This window comes from Haliotis cracherodii, unplaced genomic scaffold (genome assembly GCF_022045235.1).
Source record: "Haliotis cracherodii isolate W230 unplaced genomic scaffold, xgHalCrac1.p SCAF_1, whole genome shotgun sequence".
In the NCBI taxonomy this organism is placed as follows: Eukaryota; Metazoa; Mollusca; class Gastropoda; order Lepetellida; family Haliotidae; genus Haliotis; species Haliotis cracherodii.
Genome location: NW_027266264.1, coordinates 43,134,168 through 43,157,813, shown reverse-complemented (window position 1 = coordinate 43,157,813; position 23,646 = coordinate 43,134,168). Strand labels below are relative to the sequence as shown.

The 23,646-nt window shown below is 41.5% G+C and overlaps 1 protein-coding gene across 1 annotated transcript in view; it reads left to right on the top strand.

Annotated features, from left to right (window-relative positions):
- The window catches only part of LOC139478127 (ras-specific guanine nucleotide-releasing factor 2-like), a 969,963-nt gene that overhangs the window by 265,173 nt on the left and 681,144 nt on the right, over positions 1-23,646 (top strand). Inside the window, exons 13-14 of the mRNA XM_071260456.1 lie at positions 4,962-5,179; positions 9,717-9,799. Of these exons, the coding sequence (XP_071116557.1) occupies positions 4,962-5,179; positions 9,717-9,799 (301 nt within the window). The remainder of the gene's footprint in view (positions 1-4,961; positions 5,180-9,716; positions 9,800-23,646) is intronic.

The window sequence follows — 23,646 nt, the reverse complement described above, 5'->3', positions numbered from 1 at the left end:
AATATCATACATTGTCCATCTAAGCCATAATTATTTTATTTTACGTTTGACGTCCAAACTGTTCAGACAGAGGGGAAGTTATGATATAACATATATACTAAGTTTTCATATAATATACTGAACAACAAAAGTTCAAGTGACATTGAATAAGATTTAATGCAAAGTTATGTTTTTTTCCAAATCTGAAACAATTTTGGTTTGCCACAGATAAAAGACTCCTGTAAGTGTTCAAAATGGTATAATTTGCCATACAGAATTCAGAAAATGTGTGATTTCATAAAAAACATGAACATACCAAAATGTCAATTTACAAATCAATAGCGTGTGTGTCCACCTCTGGTTGCGATGCAAGCATTACATCCTCGTCTCATGGAATGGACCAAGCGTCGCACAAAGTCCTGTGGGATATCTGTCCATATCTGCTGGAGCATGTTTCGAAGTTCCTGGAGTGTCTGTGGAACACGTGGTTGACGTCAAAGACGCCGATCTGTCTCATCTCATATCATCATGTGCTCGATTGGTGAGAGATCAGGGGAGTTAGCCGGCCAGGGGATGACATTCACGTTGTCTTGTTGAAGGGAATCCTGAACAAGTCGGTCAATATGTCATGTTGAAAGGTAATACCTGGACCTTGACGACTAAAAAACGGTAGAACGACAGGGTTGATGATCTCGTCGCGGTAGCGTTGTCCATTGAGATTTCCCTCTACCACTATCAAACGACTCCTCTGTCTTGCTGTAATCCCACCCCATACCATAATGCTGCCGTCCCTGAACCAATCTTCTTCCATGACAATGATTGATGCAATGTTGACCTCGACATCGGTACACTCGAATCCGTCCATCGCTGTGGCTGAGGTGAAAACAGTACTCATCAGTGAATAGAACTTGTCCCCACTGCATGGCCATCCAGCGTAGACGCTGTCTGCACCACTGTAGACGTGCTTGACGGTGTTTTCCTGTCAAAATGGGACGTCTGGTGGGTCTTCTGGCGACAATCTATGCACATCTGATGCGACGACATACGGTTTGTGAAGATATTTGTCAAAGGCCAGGGATGCTTCTTGCAGTCACTGTTGCTGCTGGAATCGATTTCGTAGGTGTGTTGTTCGAATCCAGTTGTCTTGTCAATTATTGGTTTCACATGGCTTGCCACTCCGAGGATGGTCTCTGACTGCATTCATCTGTTGCCAACATTGCCTTAAACACCAAATGGTGTTTCTGTGGACGTTAAATTATCTTGCAACATCACATTGACTCGATCCTGCTTCAAGCATACCAATGGCTTGCAGACGCTCATTTTCGGACAGGCATGGCATTTCGTAATGTTGAATAATTGCATAATTTTGCTGTTTTTTTGAGTGGTGGTTAACAGCACGATGCTAAACAATGCATATGGAATCCTGTTAACGCACGTTTTTATACCCATTCTTGGGAAGTGAAATGCATCGGACTTTTGCATGGAATGCATGCTTTTCTGTAGCAGTTGCGTTTTTGTAACTTGATTCCATACATGTACTACAATATTGAAAACCAAACTTTACTTGTTTGAAAAATACCCTAAAATATTGGTGTCACAGGAACTTTTGTTTTTGAGTATAATTAGATCAACAGCAAGTGCTTTTGTAGGTTATCATGATGTAACTTTTATACATAATTTCATATGATTATAGAAAAGCAAGTGATACAAATAAATCAAGGTAAAATGCAGATACAAAATATCAGTAGTTTCACTTATAGCTTTTTAGATAGATGCTAGCCTAAGGTAAAGAGAACACATCTCCCTGACAGAATATTCAATAAGACAAAAGATATGTCTACATAGTTTTATAGATTGCCTTGAACTATTTTATTTAAGTAAATCTGTCATCAGCTATATAAGAATTCGGCAAATACTTTAATTAGACTCATTAACAATTAGCTCCCATACTTGTGTAATGGATTAGGAGCACCTTGAAGTGCCTCCAGTGACCGGAAGTGACGTCATCGTCGGAAGTGATATCAGCACCGGCAATAGCAGTACAAGGTCAACTAATCAGGAAATGATATCTTTGGTAGAAATAGACCTTGAGAGATGTCATTATCATTATCCAATAAAAAGGAACTGAGAAACCGGGAGTGAGGTCAGCACCGGTATTAGTGTCACTAATCCAAATTTAGCAAAGAATGACATCATTAGGTAGAAATAAACCAGAAATGACTTCATTATTACCAAATATAATGGTAATTCTAGTGAAAGTATCACATAATTGACTGCTTCTTGAGACATTCTGATTTTCAAGTCCTCAGGGGAAATTTCAGAGGGAAATTATCTCGCGATTAGAAGCAGAGAATAATGGTTTCCAGAAGAGATTACCGTCAATTACACAGGAAGTTACTAGAGGCAGATCCCACCGGTTCCCTCTGGCAAAGATGTAATAGAGGTAGAAGTTTCATAAGAATTATCAAACAATAGTTATCATTGGATCCCGAGAATGCTTACAGATGACATGAAGCTATCAAGGGTCACCATCAGTGGAGCCTTGCTAACTCGGTACAACGCCAACCCAGATGATTTTCATTTTAGGATTGTAACCAGTGATGAAACCTGGGTTTGTCATTATGATCCGGAGAGCAAACAGGAGTCAATGGAATGGAAACACGCCACTTCTCCAAAGACAAAGACGTTCAAGGCCACCAGATCCACCAAGAAGGTTATGATGACCATCTCCTGGGACAGCAAAGGAGTGATTCACATCGACTACCTGTCCCATGGCACCACAATGAATGGGGAGTATTACGCCAAGTTATTGAAGCAGGTGTGCCAATCCATCAAGGTGAAACGCCGTACAAAAATCTGTCGTGGGATTCTGCTTTACCAGGACAACGCACCAGTCCACACGAGCCGTGTTGCAATGACAGCTGTGCAAGAATGTGGCTACGAACTTCTCCCTCACCCACCCTATTCCCCAGACCTAGCCCCCAGTGACTTCCACCTCTTTCCCAGGCGGTTAGAACACCTCTGGCTCCGGAGATTTGAAGATGACGATGAGCTAACTGCTGCTGTGGAGGGTTGGTTAGGGGACCAGAATGTTGACTTCTACCGATCGGGCATCAGTGACTGGCAAACTAGGTGGAACAAGTGTGTGGAGTTGGGAGGGGGACTATGTTGAAAAATAAAGTAGTAACAATCCAATTCTTTTACTTTTTCTGTGTGAGGCTCAAAACTTTTTGATATCCCCTCGTAAGTCCATCTTCTGGATAGCTTGTTACTGCTGCGGAAACTCATCAACAGACCATGGGGACACACCAGCAACATATTAGTGCGGACACTGTGCATCAACGACTGGCGAGCAGACACCTCCACTGTCACAGGCCACACCAAGGACCCATTCTGATACTGCGTCATTGCTGGGACCGTCTTCAGTGGGCAACACAGCACCAGCAGTGGAGAAGAGTCATCTTCTCAGACGAGAGCCGTTACTGTATCTCAACAGCAGATGGCAGAGAGAGAGTCTGGGGAACATTATTTGGATGCTTGTGTTGTTGAGAGAGACTCGTGGGGTGGTCCGAGCATCATGGTGTGGGGTGGAATTGGTCTTGCACAGAGGGTCGGAACTGTGATCTTTCAGAACATCGGTCCAGGGAGAGGCAGTGGTGTCACAGCAGCTCGGTACATTGATCAAGTCTTGAGACCACACGCCATACCTCATTTGGCACGTCGACGCAACCATGAGTTTCAGCATGACAACGCCCATGCCCACACCGCAAGAGCAACAAGAGACTTCCCCCAGCAGAATGGCATCAGAACCATGCAGTGGCCTGCCCTCGGTCCCGATTTAAATCCCATTGAGCACCTGTGGGACGAGATTCAAAGACGGCTGAATGACGTCAGACCAAGGCTGACAACTGCAGCTGAACTTCGTCAGGCATTCCTCAGAGTGTGGGCTCAAGTGACTATGGCCTTCATCAACCGCCTCATCCATTCCATGTATCGACGTTGCACAGCAGTCATCAATGCACATGGCGGACACACGATATACTGACTTGTGATGCCATTTTCTCAGAGGCTAGTGTTGTGTTTCACTTTAAGAACATTTGACACTTTAATTTCAGCCTTGATCAGTTTTGCCAAGTTTCATCTTTTTAATATGTCTTGAAGTATGTTTACAGTGTTTGGACAGATAGGGTTTCTCATATATCTTTCCGTGGTGACGTTTCTTTTGTGGTTCATTATATATTGCTGAAGTAGTGCTCACTGGTCAGTGTTTTTACAGGTACTTATTGATTTATTTATTTTTAATCTACGTGTGTGTCATATATATACTTGAAATATTATGGAGATATGCAGCAAAGTCATGCTAGTTTCGACATCCAACTTTGTTGCACAATTATGATTGGGTATGGAACGAGCAAGAAAATAACTAACCACAATTTAAACAGTTCTAACCACAATTTAAACACTCAGCAGCAGTATTTTTATGTTGAATTTAAGATAAGTGTGCATATATATCTATTTATTATAATAATAATAGGCCTATTTATATTGCCCTATATCCTCAGCAATGGGCATGCTCAAAGCTCTACACTATTATTACCCCTTTCATTGGCTCAGCGTGCCCTTAACCATAATTTTCAGATTCCAAGGGAGTATACGTTGAAGCTGACTGTGAGGCACTAGAAGGTTATGTTCCCACTGCACTTTTGTTTTGTTGGAATAGATAAACCAGGAGTCTTGTTCCTGTGGAATAATATATCGATTCCAACCGAACCAATGTTCAGGGGTAACATATTTACTCTCACACAAGTACTACTTGCTAGACCGCTTGAGCACAAATTCCAGTATATAGCTCTGCTGACGAGGTGTTTACTTTGAATGATATTATTTTAGATATGTGGTCAATTTATCTGTACAATGTTGGTGCGATGATTTTATGCTTGACTAGAAATAAGTAGATCTGACAGGGATGTTGTTAATTTTAGCCTCTTCCTTGGATTCCAATCTCAGCCTTGGCAGTCAGTCGTCGGTCTCAAATTTGCTGCCAGCACCTCCACCTAGCTGGGAACAAAGCAGGGCAGTGGATTACAATGGTCTAGACTTCCGCCTCATCGTGGACTCAAAAAGTGGCCCTCCGACCACTGTGTCCTTAGTGGCCTCTACGCTGCATGAGAAATCTGCATGGTGTAGTGATATTAGCCAGGTAGGTACCACATGCTGAATAACTACAAATCTTAATTTTCAAACTTATCCTATGTCGCACTATGGAGTTTTCATTTTTCTTACCATTCTTGGTGGAAATGTGCCTAAACAAAGGTTTCCAGGTTCTGAAAAACAATCCACCCGCATCCCTACGACTGTGTCTTCAATTGAATCCTTTACAGTTGCTCCAACTACAATTTTCTCTACCTCGGCAGGGTCGGTCGGGTAGCCTAGTGGTTAAAGCTTTCACTCGTCACGCCGAAGACCCGGGTTCGATTCCCGACATGGGTGCAATGTGTGAAGCCCATTTCTGGTGTCCCCCGCCGTGATATTGCTGGAATATTGCTAAAAGCGGCGTAAAACCATACTCCTCATCGTTCCAGATCCCCTGTTTGACATACATGTATTAAAGGTTTTTCTCCTGGGGATCGGTCATCACAGGATTGCCGTTCAGATTCGTTGGACCCCTCTGTCGATCAAGACTCGTGAGGGTCTCATCCTCGGGACTCCTTTCATGAGGATCCTCATGGTGCAGGTACTCCTATGACACTGCTTATATGTATCCATTCTCTGTCAACTAAAGTTCGTTTCAAGGCGTCAATAGCGCTATTCTGACCGTGGTTGCTGTTAATAACGGTGAGTTGTGCGATCTTCCGATCGCTTCACACACGATTTCGCCGAAATTAATAAAAACAATATTATAAGGAATTTTGAATAAAATTAATGTAGTAAGTTACAAACATAAGTCCAGAAATACAAAGAACACTTTTTATAGACGGACAGTGTAATTACGTAATTATTTTGGGTACTTCAGTATGGATTTGTTGACATGGTATTTCCGGTGTTTCGTGCTCACGGTAATGTCTTTCCATGGGGGAAAAAAACACCCAAACTCATAATTCGTGTATAATGCGCACCCCCTTCTACACAGCTGTGTTTTTTCGAAAAAAAGTGCGCACTTTACTCAAGAAAATACGGTACCCTGATTACTGTGCTTGACCGTGCTACTATCCTACTCCTACTCCCTGCTCGGGTTCCCCGTCTCTGGCTCCTGGTCTATGTCTGCGTATCACTAGATCCTCCAGTGATACTTCCTACCTTGCGGAATCCTATTGATTTAACCTCCATCTCGGGGCAGCAACTTCAGTCCTGCTTACAAGCTGTGACGTTAGCGTGCTTCTCTCAGTCGAGTCCTCCTACAGATTCAGTATCTTCCGTTCCGGCTTTTCTTCAGGCAGTTTCACCCTATTCTCCTGTGGATCCGTTGCCAGAGGAGGATTTAGTTGATCATCATGCCTCCCCTGTTTCCTCCTCAGGCAGTTTTGACACTGCGGATTAGGTTACCTCTTGATTTGGATTGTGGATAAACTCCAGCTTCTCCAGAGTACTTCTACTGGAGATACCTTATCATCTTTTGTTGTCCTCTCTGCAACTTCAACAAATATTGCGCACCTCCCAGACAGTTTTTAGCAGATAGGACCTTTGGGTCCTTTTGCTGATGCAGTCAATTACAGTTACCCTCGCTTTGTGTTGGCTGATGCAGGCACTCATGGTCTTTCGACTTCTGCTTTTGAACTGGACAGTGACTTTTGGCACAAAAACGTTCAGTGTCTTGCTATATGGTGGATGATATAAATATCTACACACATCTATTCACCAAACACTTCCTTGATTCTCCACTATTCTGTCGGTGATGGGGGCTCTTACTTCAGTTTTGGATCATGCATCTTACTGTCGATCCTAACCAGGACAAGGTTATGGCCATTTTGGATCTTTTTGCTCTTAACGCAGGGTCAATTATTACCCTAAGAGGACATGGTGTCCTTCAACACTGCTCATGGGACGATCACTTTATTAATAGCATTACTGTCAACTCCTACCTAATAGACTGAAAATTAGCACTGTCTTCCTCTCGTTCATTTTCCTCAGTTGCCACAACCAATGGAAACTACTCCCATTTGGAATTTCTTAGGTCTCATGGCTCCTTTACCCCCATTATCAAGCCCATCATCAAATTCCTACATTCGAGGCATTGTTTTTGAATCATACATTGTCGACTGCCTTCAGGCCTAAGATCCAGGCAGTCTTCTCCTTCATCCAAACTTCATGCACTTCATCAACTCGGCTGGCTGGTCAACTGTAAAAATATGAAACTATTCCCTCTCAACATCTTCAGTCTATCAAGGCACTGTTTGCCATGTTCCTTGGCAAGATGTTTGTGCCCCAGGCATTCAGACAGTTACTCTCTTTGCATCAGTGGCAACAACTTCTCAGTTTCCTGACATCAGCATTAGTTATCACCAGAAGAGGACAACTCCACCTGCCACAATTTCTCAAGCCCAACCTTCAGAACGACGATTGTCAGGTTCTAATTTCCCTGCCAAAGCAACTACGAACACATCTCCAATGGTGGCTGGTACCGTCGAACATCTGTGAAGGAATCTCCTTGCTGCCGTTCATCTCGACTCTACATTTTTTCGTTGATGTCTCGATTGTGGGTTGGGGAGCTCATTGTCATGAACTACAAATGGCTGGGTGGTGGTGGGGTGAGAGTTCAAAGCAGGGATCTTGGCAGTGTCACATTGGGCATCACTTCTTTGAGCCTCCAGTCTGATGATCCAGTCCGACAACCTATTTGGCGTCTCCAATGTCATTTCCGACTCTCTGTCCTGACCCGAAAAAAATGTCTGGAATGGCACCTTCATCCAATGAGCTTCCAGTTGATTTGCAAGTTATTTCTATGTCCTGACTTTGATCTTTTCGCAACCCACTTTAACACTCAGCTATCCCGGTTCATATCTCCCATCCTTGATCCTCAGTCTTGGGTCCACGGGGCATTAGCAATCTTGTGAGAGGTCTTACACGCATATGCCTTTGCTCCGACGGGTGTTCTACCTCAGGTCCTGCAGTAGATAAAATCCACAGTCACCTTCCACTGCTTTTTGTCGCTCTCTATTGGCCAAATCAGAGTTGGTTCACAATACACATCCAACTCGCAGACAAAAAATTTCATCATCTACTACTCAGGGTCAACCTTCTTCTTCAAACTCACTCCTGGGTGCTCCACCCGAAACCCTCAATATGTTTGTCTGGCGCATTTGCAGATATCCCTTGTTGCCAATGGCTCATAGGTCATCAAGTCCTTGTGTGACCATAAGTGAAGGTCATTTAGGCCTACTGTCATGCGTGTGATATTTCTAGACTCGCTACTGCTTCTCCACAAAAAAATTGCTGAATACCTTCATCATCTCCGGTCGTAGGCTTGAGGGTTCTTAGCTATGCATCTTGCGGCGATCAATTCCAATATTGCGACTACAATGAACGAAAAGGTCTCTATGGTTTTGGATTTGATCAGTTATTCTCCGCGCTTATACTTATGCTGACCTGCCTGCTCCGGTCACTTCCAACCCTCATGAAACTTGTCGCCTCTACTATGGCTTTTCACAGTAATTGCACTTTGGTTGCAATTATGGAAGGATGTTTCTGGAAATCTGATACAGTTTTCACATCCCACTGCCTCTGAGACATCTCTGTGACTGACGTCCAAGGTGTGCATCAATTTGGGCCAGAGGTTCTTGTACAGCAAATCTCTAAGACACATGTGCACAGATAGGGTGAGACATGTACCCAATCCAAATCCCTTTACTACATCTCTCTCTCTATTTGTTATACTTTTTCAGGTTCTCCAAGACTGAGTATGAGATTGGAGGATGCATTCACTCGTCTGTAGAGGCTTTAGTCTTCATTATGAGTGGAGGCTTGATTCAGGTGGTCTAATCATCTATTCCACTTACCTCTGCTTTCTGCTGTTGTTGGGTATTGGTTTGACGTTTTCTTTTCAACTTAACCTATCGTTTCAGTCCCTGAGGTGTGATTGATGGTTTGGACAACACGTTAAAAGAGATGCCAAGCTTGGTTGTCCTCTCAACCATGAGAGATAGTGCTACTCATGTCTTGTAGTTTCGATTGGCTTGAGTCCATTTCCAAATTGAATATGAGTCATACATTGTTTCTTGTACATTATTAACACGTTTCACATATTGTCCCGATTTCATTTGTTCACATGTCAGTGTCACAACAATTTTTTGGAGTGCTCTCCGTATTCATATATTTTGTCTTATGACACTAGACAGTGTTATCAAATATTTTTCTGTATCACTGTTTAGCTCTAGCTCCCTCATGTATATCTGATTGTTGCCGTTTTGGCTAGGGATTCGTGATAAATGCATAGTGTTAAATAGGATAAGTTTTAAAATTTATGAATGTTACAAGAAATCATATATTTCTAAACTTTTCCCATATACCCATCAATCCCCGCATCACAATTCTTCTAGCTTAATGTTATTAAACTCCAGAAAGAGAATGTGCTTAGAAGCTGGAAAACTTTGTTTAGGCATGTTTCCCCTTAGGATCGAAAGAAGAATGAGAAATGCATAGTGTGAGATTGGATAAGTGTTTAAATATATAATTTATTGTTCTCACATTGGTTGAATAAGTAAATCGTGGTTTGCATGCTTGTAACATGTTTTTCATTTCAGTGCATCGAGAACTTACTGTACAGTGACCTCTTGAACAGCTCCATGAGTGAATCGTCTTCAGTGACTATGCCACAGTCTGTTCGGTAAGTGCTTCCCTCCTTCCCTTTATATTTAAGGCAATTTAAAATTATCTTATCTAACATGCAACATCATTTGTGAACAATATACAGGTGGAATTGATATAAAAAAAATGTTTTGTGTGATATGACAATCTTTCATTTCATGTTTACATATTTTTGTCCATTGGACAATAGGGCATGGCATCTGATGGTGAATCAGACACCAGAAGTATGTATTTAAGACCTAAAAGCACTGGTTACCAGAGCTCATGAAAATTCATCAACTGACAAAGTTGTGCTGGAAGTCAAACATGTTAACCACATGACCTTTATAATTAGGCAAAGAAGGGATAGTAATGAATTTCTTACAAGGAAGTGCTTGCTAGGAGCTTAGCATTAACTCACTCAGAAAGAAATATGCTTTAGCCCCTTAATGTTGAGTGCCAGGCAGGTTTGGTTTGATGTCACCCTGAAATGTTCAGCCAGAGGGATCAATTTGAAGAAAAAAAATTACCGACTCAAATTATTCATGGCATTTTTTTAATACACAATGTTTTACACACATAAATATCATAGGCAAGGGTTTCCCTGTGGTCATCATGAGACCAGTGCCTTTGCGCTGTATGGAAGACCCATTGACATAGGTCCTTGATCCTCTGGCATGATGCTTTTGAAAGTGAATAGGCAAGAATGCCAGGCTGCAGAACAGATATATGTCACCATTGTCATTGTAGTGGGCGGCACAATGTCGCTTTAGTGAATCGTTTGATTGCAGGAAGAAAAGTCACAGGAAAAAAAGTTATAGAAAATAATAATTAGTCTCACATTGTAATATATCATTTTGTGTAATGCTATCACACGTTTTGAATGGCATTTTAAATGCACAGGTGTTTAGTTGAGTACATGAAATGGGACAAAGGGTAACCTTCCATTGACATCCCATTTGTCAGCCAGCTTATACCAGGATTAGTCAAGGTTGGTAAATCGAGCAACAGTTACCTGTTTACCTTTCTTTAAAGTGGAACAGACCAGAAAAACCACGTAAAACTGACACATAATACATAGATATAAATGGAATAAATACCTGTCAGCAAAGGACAGTAAAATAATTGGAGTATCACAGTTTCAATTTTAAAACTAGTTGAGAACATTTAAAAGAATACATTTTCAATCAACAATACAATATAAAAATGGGCTATAGATCACCACAACCAAAGTTCGGCCACCTTACTGGGGACTTACAATACTTCTGCTACCTGCACAGTTCCCCATCAGGATTTACACCATCCCTTCAGCTGCTGGTGATGGTACACAATTAAGACAACTGTTATAAACAATTATACTACGTTTAAACCTGAGGTAAGAATAAATGTACTTTGAATGATGTGGCCTTATACTTCCTCTCAGGTGGACAATGATTTTACGCTACTTCAACCCTCTTTGAGGATAGAGCCACTAACAATCTTAGTTACAAATTATACATTACCAATATAAAATATACCTATTTACACAATTCAAAATTTATCAATAAGTTCAATTTCTTTAAAAAAAACCAAGAATTTAATGAGTACTTACCTGATTAAAAGGATCCTTGATTGATGAAACCTGGAAATAATTATCCCTTGTGATGGAAAAATCAATACGGTCAAACAGAACATGCTTGACTGTGATTCTCTCATCACAAGGGACACAGAATGGAGGATCTTCACCTTTTAATAAATACTCATGTGTAAAACGTGAATGGCCAATATGACATCGTCGCATAATGACCTCTTCAAATCTTGACTGTCAACCCAAGTAGGTGTAACCGATAGTTGGTTTTATTGCATGTAATTTATTAGTACCTACTTGGGTGTCCCACTTCTTTTGCATAAGGTCTTTGATATAGCATCTAATTAAAGGTTTGTTGCTGTATAGTATAGTGTCACAGATTTGTTGAGAGCTGCTTTTGCTGCAGCATCAGCCACAGTGTTACACGTGATTCCAACATGACTGGGCAACCAGCAAAAGACGATGTCATATTAGCCAGTGGCAAGGTCATTGTACAGTTCTTAAAAATCTGAAATGACTTGAAGAGCTAGATTTTATTGCCTGTAGACACGAAAATGAATCTGAAAAGATGATGAACTGTTTACAGCTGGACTGTTTTTAGATATATTCCAAAGCAGTTAATATTGCTTTGGCTTCAGCAGTATACATTGAGCTAAGGTCTGGTAATCGGGATGATAACTTTTGATCCAATGACAGCAGCACTAGAGACTTTGCTGCCATCCTTGGATCCATCTGTAATAATGGAACGGTGGGATTCATATTTATTTCTAACTTGTATATATTCTTGTTGATATATTAATTGATTTGTGTCTGATGTTTTTAAATGGGTAAGAGTAAAGTCTACTTTCAGTCTGACAAGTTGCCAAGGAGGAGAAGACAAAAGCCTGAATGTGGCAATATTATCCAACTCAATATTTGCAGCTGTAATGTGGGGTTTAATCCGAATGCCTAGTGGTAGAACCAGCTTAGGCTTACTGTGAAAAAGGTGTTTGTAAAGGGGTTACAAAACACAGTTGTATGCAGGGTTTAATGGGTTAGAATGTAATTCAGTAATGTATTGTAGCGATAATTTGATATGGCGTTGCTTCAATGGAGGTTCATCAGCTTCTACAAATAGGCTGTCCACAGAAGATGTTCGAAATGCACCAAGACAGAGTCATAGGCCCTGATGAAGAATCAAATCTAACTTTTGTAAATTGCTCTTACAGGCTCCACCATAAACGATGGAGCCATAATCTAATTCAGAGTGGATCAGAGACCTATAGAAGTGGAGGAAGGTTGTCTGATCACCTCCCCACTTTGTATTTGCAACAACTTTCAACAAATCTATAGCCTTCAGGCATTTAGTTTTGAGATAGTTAATATGTGGTTTAAAAGTCAAATGATGATCGAAAATGAGACCCAGGAACTTGGCCTCTTCTACAAGCTTGATAGGAGTGCCAAGTAAGTATAGCTCTGGGTCTTTATGATGCTTGTATTTTGTACAAAAATGAATACAATTGGTCTTAGCTTTGGAAAACTTGAAACCATTTTCGAGACACCATTTTTGGATTTTGTTGAGACAGCTGCAACTGTCTCTCGATGGTATGCATATTTTTGCCACAACACAAAATATTAAAATCGTCCACAAAAAGGGAACCATCAATGGAATCATTTAAAACCTTTGACAGACTATCAATCTTTATACTAAACAGAGTAACAGACAAAATACTGCCTCGTGGGACTCCCTGATCCTGATTATAATGGTCAGACAGGGTGGAACCCACAATTGTCGGTCTGTTAAAAATTGGGATATAAACTGAGGCAAATGGCCTCATCACTTCAAATTATGTAGATCTTTTAAAATACCATGCTTCCATGTGGTATCATATGCTTTTTCTAAATAGAAAAAGATTGATACTGCATGCTGATTATTGACAATTGCATATTTGACCAAAGACCATTAAAAACCCAACTCACTAACGCTAAATGTACCAGATGGTCAATGGTACTTCTATTTTGACGGAAACCACATTGAATGTTACTCATATGATTGTTAGTTTCCAAGTACCACACCAGTCCATTGTTTACCATTTGCTCCATGGTTTTGCACACACAGCTGGTTAGTGATATTAGTCGATAATTGGATGCATCAATATGGTCTCTAAAAGGTTTAGGTATGGGAACAACCATTGCATTACGCCACAAAGGTTGAAAATTTCCTGATGTCCAGATCTGATCAAATATATTAAGGAGCATCCCTAAGCATGAATTAGGCAAATGCTTCAGGAACTGATAATGAATATTATCATTTCCCGTTGCAGTATCATGCGCTTGACCTAGGGCAGTAGTTTATCATAACCGTCTCCATTTTGAGAAGTAAAATCAACCCTCTTCTTTTCCTGTTGTTTCTGATAATTGTGAAACTTAGGATCGTGTTTGGCCAGTGTTTCACCCAATTTATTGGCAATGTCCGATTTATCTGTTAACAGATGGTTACCGTCTTAGAGATAGTGAACACTTGATTTTGAACCTTTGCAATCATGTTCACCACCTTGGATAAAGGCGTGGAAGAATTAATTTTAGAGACATAATTCCTCCAAGACTTACGCTTATTTTGCTTGAAGGTATGGCGTGCCTTGTCACTTGTAATTTTAACATGATTCAAATTATGGACAGTTGGATGTCGGCAGAAATAATTCTCAGCCTTTTTCCTACTCTTCCTTGCCTGTTTGCATTCTTTATCAAACCATGGTTTTCGAATGTGTTGATTTGCAGAGGACTTTGGAATGGTTATGTCGGCAAATTTTATTTTAAAATAACAGCTGAATAGGATCAGTTACATTCCTGAACACATCAGGCTTCAACCTATCAGTACAGAGTTCCTGTAAGGAAGGCCAGTTGGCTTTGGTAAAGTTCCACTTGACGTGGGTGGAACATCAAACAGATTGTTTGCTGTTAGGATTGAAGGAAAATGATCACTTCCACATAAGTCATCGTGAACCGACCATGTAAATTCGTTAAAGAGATTGGAATCTGTTAGGGACAGATCCAAAGCTGAATAGATTCCAGTAACAGGATGTTCATATGTACTTGATCCATCATTGAAAATGCACAGGTTGTTATCAGAAATAAAATCTTCAAGGACTTTTCCCTTAGGATTGACGGCTTAGGGAGCTGGTCATGTAAAGATTGAAGATCTGATTGCTGTAGCACAGGAGAAGGTGAAATGTACAGAGAACACAGTGTAAAGGTTATGTGCAAAGTCAGTCGGACTGCAACGGCTTGCAGATTGGTATGAAGTGAAACAGGGCTGTGGATCACACCCTGCCTCACCAAAACAGAATATCTGCCAGTATTTTTAACACCATGTGGAGAAAAGGAATGGAAGGAATTGTACCGACGCAAATCAAAGTTGTCATTCTGCTTGAGATATGTCTCCTGGAGACATATTGCCGATGGCGTATAATCTTGGATTAAAAGATGTAACTCGTTAAAATTGGTCCTGAGACCTTTGCAATTCCGCTGTACTAGTGGCTGGGAATTGTTCATGTTATAGGCAGATGAACAGGAGATCTATTTCTCCCATTTCGTGGCGACTTACTTCAGTTGCGCCCTTGAGAATGTGGAGAGACATCCATGTCCTCCAAGGTCTAAAATCGAATGCAAATTTGAATAGTGTCATGGCGACCCTTTGATACACAATCTGATTTTGTTGAGTAATCAACATTCTTGTTGGCGTTTTTCAACACAGGAGATGGTTTTGGTGCCGGTGCCAGTGCTGGTTCTGGTTCCACTGCTGCTGCAATTAATGGTGTTGACACAGATGTTGATGGTGATGTGTCAATTTGTGAAGAATAACTAGAAAGCATCAAGGAATAATTTTCTGAGGAAACCCAAGTAATCTCTGTCTGACATTGAACGGATGTGACTGTTTTGAGGATGCGTGTGATACTGCTGCTGAGTAGGAGACAGTTGTAGTTGGGGAGACAGTGGCCATGATTATTCGCTTAGCTTCTGGAAAGGTGATATTTCTATCATGCTTTAACTGAACAATCTGGTGTTGAATTTTGGACTTTGGACATGACTTCGAAGAAGCCACATTATCCTCGGTATTATGATCATGTTCTCCGCATTGGTGACATTTCTTTCTGTTGTCACATAAGTGGGCTCCATGCCCAAACTGCTGACACTTGTAACACCAAAGTGGATTTGGAATGTACTTATCTACTTCAATGTTAAAATATCATGCTTTGATGCTCTTTGGTGGAGTTGGTTAAGATAAAGTCATTAAATACGTGTTTGATTTATAGATGGCATCTTCTCTTTTGTTCATGAAATGTTTGACATGTGTAATTCCCTGATCTTTCAATTCATTTGCAATTTCAGTTTCAGTCATGTCATAGAGACATCAATCTCTGACTCTGATAATGCCTTTGCTAGAGTTGAGAGTTTTATGTGGTGAGATCAAAACAGCAGTAGAAACTAGATATTTGGCAGCTTGTAAGGTTGTATATGGTTTTTCAGATTTACATTCGACCAGTAGGAGTCCAGATCAAAGTTTTTTGACATTTTGCACATCTCCCGCAATGCCGTAAAGAGCCTTGAAAATGGTAAAAGGATTTAGCCTCTAAGGTGTTCCATCAGCAGCAGAAACTACTAAAAATTGAGACCAACTATTTGAACAATGTTTTGGAGTAGTAAGTTAATGCTCATTTTGTTTTTTTGGGTTGAGCCATGGTAAAGTCAAAAAAAATTCACCATCCCAGCCCCCCACCCACCACGGAGTATCACACAGACAATGCCGTAAACCAGTGGATCTCCAACTAGCAGCACCAAGGATACTGGGATGGTATACACAAGCAGATCAACTAAAAAATCAATCAATCCACCAGATTGGCCCATGAGCCACCGCCTTCTGGGCATATGACTCTAGGCAATTGAGATAATTAATGATCAAAATTCAAGATTTGATACATATATAATATATAATTTGGCCAAGTCCGAAAATAAAAAAGTTAAATCAAAAGTCAAATCAGTTCAAACACAATATGTGCTCAGGGCTTGGCATGACCAGCCGATTGATAGAACTGGGCCCATTCTACCACCCATCTAGGCGAAGTAAGGGTCAAAGTGGTGTATTGGGCAAAGGAATGCTATTCCTGGAACCAATGCCCTCAACCACCAGACTCCCGTCCTTCACCGACACAGGGGTGCAACCCATGGCAAACAGGTTGCCCAATTTTGTCGCCTCATACGACCAGCAATGGGGTGGTGAGGACACATTCTGCCCCGGGTCCACACGGGGGAAGAGCTATTAGCGTTACCCAGCACTCACCACGGTGAGGTTGTTCTTCACGAGTGCCAGGTTATGGAGAAGATTAATCTATTTAATGTGTTCTTATTCTACCAAACATTGTATTTAACATTGTTTGTTAATCTTCACTGAGTTTCCTACATTCTATATCATTGGAAAAACTTCTGTAAATCTTTGCTAGTAAGAGACAGATCAAATGCAACTTATAAACACAATCGTAATGTGTATCACTTAACGAGGTGGAGTAGCTCATTAATTAGTAGGTAAGACCAGGCAGTTACACTGGTCACACTTGACTGGTCTGTCCGACGATTGGGTCATCTGATAAATTGTATGTCTGACAATTGGAAGTGAACCGGATAATGTGGTGGCTGGACAACAGAAGTCTGTCACCCAGTAAATTTGTTTGGGTAGTTTATGATTAAATGATGAGAAAGATTTTAACATGGGGATATGTGACTTTATGACTTGTTTTATGGGTGGAATAACAATTTTTTCATCCTTGTTGGCCACCACCATACCACGCTGTGTGGAGAACCATCAAATGGTTTCAGAAAAAAAAGCAAATGTTGCTACTGTCCTAAAACACGATGCCATCGACAATTATCCTTTCATGAGGGTGGAGAGGAAGTTTAGTGCAGATTAAAAAGTTATGCACTATTTTGCACAGTGTTATTGAAAATTGTAAATTTTCTAATAAATTGTATATTTATATACTTACCCTATCTCACACTATGCATTTCTTCTTATTCTTCGATCTTGGTGTGGAAACGTCCTAAAACAGAGTTTCCAGCTTAAAAAACACCACTCACCCAAACACATGCCATACATCACCAAATCACCCCTTTGATCATGATTCACGCACCACTAAAATCCCGTACGACACGACCCCAGCGACCTGATCACCTGACATATCTACCACCCTTATTCTCAATCTAGAGCGTACAGGCTGGTGTAACTGTGATGCGGGGATGGTTGGGTGGGCATTTAGCGTGTGAGATAGGATAAGTGTATAAATATACAATTTATTTGAAAATTTACAAATTTATAAACTTATCCTATCTCACAATATGCATTTATCACACGGTTGAATGGTGGGGCGCAGATACCCTAGCCTGTAAGGACCTCAGCCGTGAGACGTACATGAGGAAGCTGGAACTAATCCGGAAAATTCAAAGGATTTTACAGGGATTAGTGATAAACTCGTGTAAGGGTTGCTTCAAAAATCCCTCTTTGTGCTACCAAGAGATATACATCATGACATCGGGGAATCATGTGTTCCATGGTTTCACACAGGACGCCGTTCCAAGAACGACCGCGTAACCATGAGCCAGGCAACACCTACTCGGTCACGACTTAAACCTGACCCCGGATAGGAGGTGTTTTGTTTCAAACACCCTGTCCCCGGCCTAGGCCTACAAGACAGACCTCACACATACGCTCCTAAGGACGTAAGGCGGATCAGCTTGGCATCTCTTTTTTCGCTTCATCAACCTTATCAAACTCACGTAGAGATTGAATAAGGTAAGAATGAGAAGAGGAAACGATCGACGATACCCGTTTATCACACAGGTCCTCAATCAACTACTGAGAAATCACATGCACAAAGACAGAGGTGAGCAGGTAGAAGATCGGGACACCATTTAAACAAATGGCTGCACCGGATGGTGACTTCTGTTGATGTAGACCCGTTTTTCACACAGGTCTTCAATCAACTACTGAGAAATCACATGCACAAAGACAGAGGTGAGCAGGTAGAAGATTGGGACACCATTTAACAAATGTCCGCACCGGATGGTGGCTTCTATTGACATAGACCGAAGTCCCAACAGACAAGCATATATACCCTCCCTCTGGGAGCTTGTCTGGGAAACCCGATTAACATTAGCAATAAAAGAAATTATTGCAGTATATACAGGAAACCAGACTTTGGACTTGTAGTCCAGACTTCCTCATCTGCGCTGTGTGGCTGCTGTGACCTTGGACGTCGGCGACTGAGATTCCGAAAGGAGTAGGAGGCAAAGCCAGAACATCCCTCCATGATGGCTGAAAGTGTGCAATACTATCCAACGCCAAGTCGGAAGTCACTGCCCTCGTCTCATGAGGATTGGAAGCAGCTCGGGTTGTAGTCCCTCAAAGGTGTAGACCCTGAGGATGATAGAACGCAGCCAGTGGAGATGGTGGTTCAAGATACATCAGAAGTTGCAGCCGTTGACAAGTGGATGAAAAACATGCTTGCATCAGGGATGGATGGTCTAAGATGCCTTGAAGTAGATCTTGTAGGCCTTGAATGCTTATCTTGTTGGAACTGGCCTCAACCGACGTCTAAGCACGAGTCCCTCTAACATGAACTATAGGAGCCAGCGCAAGCAGGAAGATCGTCATGAACATAAAGTTTGAGGTTTTATCAACAAGTGTTTCATAGTCAGCCACAAGAAGTGATGGAAGAATACAGGGAGATCCCATCCTGGAGGGCCAAGTCTGAAAGATCTTTGTAGTATCCGCGGTATCAAGGCTGGTGGGGGAAACGCATACGCCTTTTGGTCCTCCCATGATATTGATCCCATCCTGGAGGGCCAAGTCTGAAAGATCTTTGTAGTATCCGCAGTATCAAGGCTGGTGGAGGAAACGCATACGCGTTTTGGTCCTCCCATGATATTGTCAGAGCATCGACTGATCAGGCTAGTGGGTCCGGCACTGGTGACACAATGTTATTAGTAGACAACCTTTCCATTCTGTTGGTGATAGTCTGGCTTGTCTGGATAAGGTGTCTGCTAATCCATTTGCCACTCCCAGTATATGTTTTGCCTTTATCAGTAAGTTGAGTTTGTCTACCAAAGGTGAAAAAAGTCGAGGGTCTCTGATTTCATTGTGCCTTGAAGGTGTATAGTGTATGCCACAGTTGAAATGAGTGTCGTTTCTTGACTGTGGGGTCCAATGAAATATTGGCCGGATTACAGCCTCGTATTCCAGATAATTGATGTGGCAGAGCTGTCTGCTTCTGACCATAGGCCTGATGTTACTTCCAAGTTGACGTGAGCTCCCTGACCTTGAAGTGAGGCATCCATGAACAGGTGGTTGTTGTATTCCGGCTTGTGTTAACAAGTTCCTGGGCAACCATGTGATCTAGTAGAAAAAATGAGGCTGAGATGAAGTTTACCGGTTGGCTGATCGTACGAAGCAGGGAAATCGGGACCACGTAGAAGAGCGGTAGTAGCAGAAATCGTGCCTTGAATGGACGTGCAGAACATAAGGATCATATATCGAACCAAAATGTCAATATTCACCTACTCTTGTCTTGAATAAGTGAGGGATGACTTGTTCTGCCAGGTTGATCGGCGATGCGTAGAACTGGTGAAGAAATGATGGATTCCATTGCCTAGGCACCGGAAAAAGCGCTGTGCATTCCGGTATCAATGCGACAATAAAGGGAGTAGTGAAGATGTGACAGACCGTACGTATAGTCATTGACTACTACTGTAAATGCTTCGCACGGCTCGCCTGGAGATCAGCCAGTACCAAAGTCAGCATGGTAGTCTTGTTTACAAACAGCAATCTCGGTGTGATGTGTAATTCACCCTTGCGCAGAACAGGAAATACAGCAGTTTTCCCGATCACGTGGTCAAAAGCTCCCTGTCTGTCTGACAATTCAAATCTTAATAGGGGGAGCGCATTGTCTCGTGCGTCATACGAAAACTACTTGCAAAGGGAGCTATCAGCATCTTACGGATTCTACTCCCCAGTATTCCTGGTACCGAAGAAGAATTCTTCAGAGATGCGATTAATCATAGATCTAAAAGTCCTAAACAAACATTATCTGTAAAAACCTCCCAGTTTTCAGATGGAATCTATCAAGAAGTTGAAGAATGTCTTAAGTCAAGCAGATTGGATGATAAGCATAGACCTCCAAGACGCCTATCTGCACGTCCCTATCCATCCAAGTCATCGTCGTTATCTGCGCTTCGCATTCAACTGTCAGAGATATCAGTTCAGGGTACTTCATTCGCCATATCCATCGCCCCATGGTTATTCACCAGGATCACCAATCCCATCATCGGATTCGCCCATATAAAGCTCATGAGGCTACATGGATATATAGACGATTTCCTATCGGCCGATCAGGACAAATCGCACATCAGATTAAATACAGTGTGCCTTATTCAACGACTAACACACTTAGGCTTCCTGGTTTACCCTCTAAAATCAGAATTAGTACCCACACAGGACATCACTTACATACGTGCAAGATTTCTACTCAACAAGGGCATAGTAGTACCTCCAGAGGACAGATATCCAAGAGTAGAACACATGATAACAAGCACACTCGATCAGCCAATCAAATCGAGACGCTGGTGGATGTCTTGCCTTGGCACGCTCACATCTATCCAAGACCTAACCTACAGATGCAGACTACAATTATGGCCCCTCCACAATTGGATGAATACCGCCAAAGACATAGAGCTGGAAGCCTTAATCCAACCTCCACAAGTTCAAATCTAAGAAATTCATTGGTGGCTGACTCATCAAAATGTCATGCCAGGTATTCCACTCTCATGTCCCACCTCCCTACATCAACTCTACACAGATGCATCAGGAGAGGGCTGGGGTGCCCATATGGACGATGTTACCATACAGGGAAAATGGTCCTCCCAAGAAAAGGAGTTACACATCAATTGTCTAGAAATGAGAGCAATATATCTAGCCCTAGAAGCATGACAATATTGTCTGCACCACTCGTCAGTAAAAATCGCTACAGACAACTCGACCGTGGTCGCTTACATACAGCAGTGAGTTGCAGGATCGAAGCAAGACATATACCGGGCAAGCTAAATATCCTAGCAGATTACCTATCCCGGAAAAACAGGATAGTACCCACGGAATGGTCGCTACATCCCGAAATATTCAAATGGATAACCTGCCTATGGGATACTCCAAACATAGATCTATTTGCCACATGTCTCAACAACAAACTACCAGCGATTACCCAAAAGATAATGCAATGCACAGCACAGTAAATGAAAAGGTGTTAGGTAAGATAAAGGATGAGTGTGCTGGAACTCTGATTGCAGAGTATGTTACCAAAGATGTATTCCATAAAGAAGTCTGATAGCGTGGAGATAAGAAAAGCTAAATCGGGTTAAGAAGTATGTGGTAAAAAAGCATATAAAACATGAACAGTATAAGGAGGCATTATTCAACAGTAGAACATTCAAGCATGAGATGAATACTTTAAGAAATGACAAGCACAGGATATGGATTAAGAATGCACAAGACATCATTATATCACCAGGGTATTTTGGAAAAAGGGTTTTTAATATTAACTTAGAACACAGTTTATTAAATTCTATCAGGCCTTAGGTTAAAGTACAGACGGATGTGAGAGAAGTGACTGTACAGGGTGAGGGAATCACCAACGGGTCAAAAGGTTATAGATTTTGCTTCTTTGGGAAATAGAAATGGCTTTTAGTGGAAATTACCGAGATTGCTTGAATCAGAAATGACTGTTAGGGGGGATTTGTTACCTCACAGGGTAATGGGTTTTCACCTTAGGGTTGTATGAGTATGTCTGGTTGACTAATGACCTTAGGAAATCAACTGGAGGAAATTAGAAGAGTTTTGATAGTATTAGTGATTGGAACGGAAATTGGGGTTCATATGGAGGTGAGCCATTAGGACTCATTTCACATGATGTCAAATATCATTTCGGTCATCTAGAGTATTGAGGGAGTTGTCCGGGAGTGGTGCGTGGATTCGGAAACTCACGGGTGAACATAGAGTTTCTCTCTGTAGATTGGATGCCTGTATCAGAAATTATTAGAGTTAACAGTTGATCAGAAATACTATCAGGCTCTTTGATGCATCCTTTAGGTATGTGCTGTATTTAAGTAATACAGGCAACAAGAAATCAACTGAGGGACTTGTGTATATGTATGATTTATTCTATCATAAATAAAATGGACTGGAGCACTCAAGTTGACTTGTGATTTGAGAGCTACATCATCCCCAGAACCAAGGAGTGATTAACCAGAGAAAGTGACCAAAGGTAGAAGGGTACAGTACCTGACACCTAAGGTTACAATTATCCCCCTTAGATACAAAGAGATGGATTGATGAGGATGGTATAACTAACTGCCTATGCGTGTGGTTACTTTAAGTAAGGAATAAGCAACTCTTCTCGTACAAATCCTCTGCCCAGTCTTCTTTCATAACCACTCGGGGACAGTGCGGTAGCCTAGTGGTTAAAGCATTGGCTCGTGACGACGAAGACTGGGGTTTGATTTCCTACATGGGTACAATGTGTGAAGCCCATTTTCCAGTGTCCCCAGCTGTGATATTGCTGGAATATTGCCAGAATATTGCCAAATGTGGCGTAAAATCATACTCACTCATAACCAATCGACTAATGTTATATATCTTAAGAGACCAAACCGATCAGTTGCAAGGCATTGGCCTCCTTCAAGTTTACCCGGCTGGTATAAATATCTTACGCTTACTCTTACAGAAGTATTTGTTTCTTGCCTCTCCTTTTGTGCTGAAGATTTGGAAGTCACAGATTTCATTTTAATAGCATTGGATAGTTTCTTACCAATTAGTCGTGTTACTTCATTATTCAGCGCTGATATAACAGCTGATAATGGTGTCTCACATTCCGTTGATCTTAATTGATCTGATTTCATTTCAATCCCATGCTGATATCCAAACAAGCATTCTTCTAATGTTCGGTAAAATCTTTCAACAATAGCTTGGCCACGAAAGGCCTCTTTTTCACCACGCCTGACTGTAACATCATGCTTTGTTAATAGTTTGGTTACTGTTCCCATAAGTTCACATCCAGGATCTACTTGAAATAGCTTAGGCCATATTAATGGTCCATGTTCATATTTGCGATCCAGTGAATAAGCAATTTCTGTTGAATCTATTGTAGTTAATGGCTCAGTCTCTTTGTACTGACTAGCTACATCTACTTCAGCTAAAGCATATTTATTTGTTTTGCGTCTTACCTTATCATGAGGAAGAAACAAGA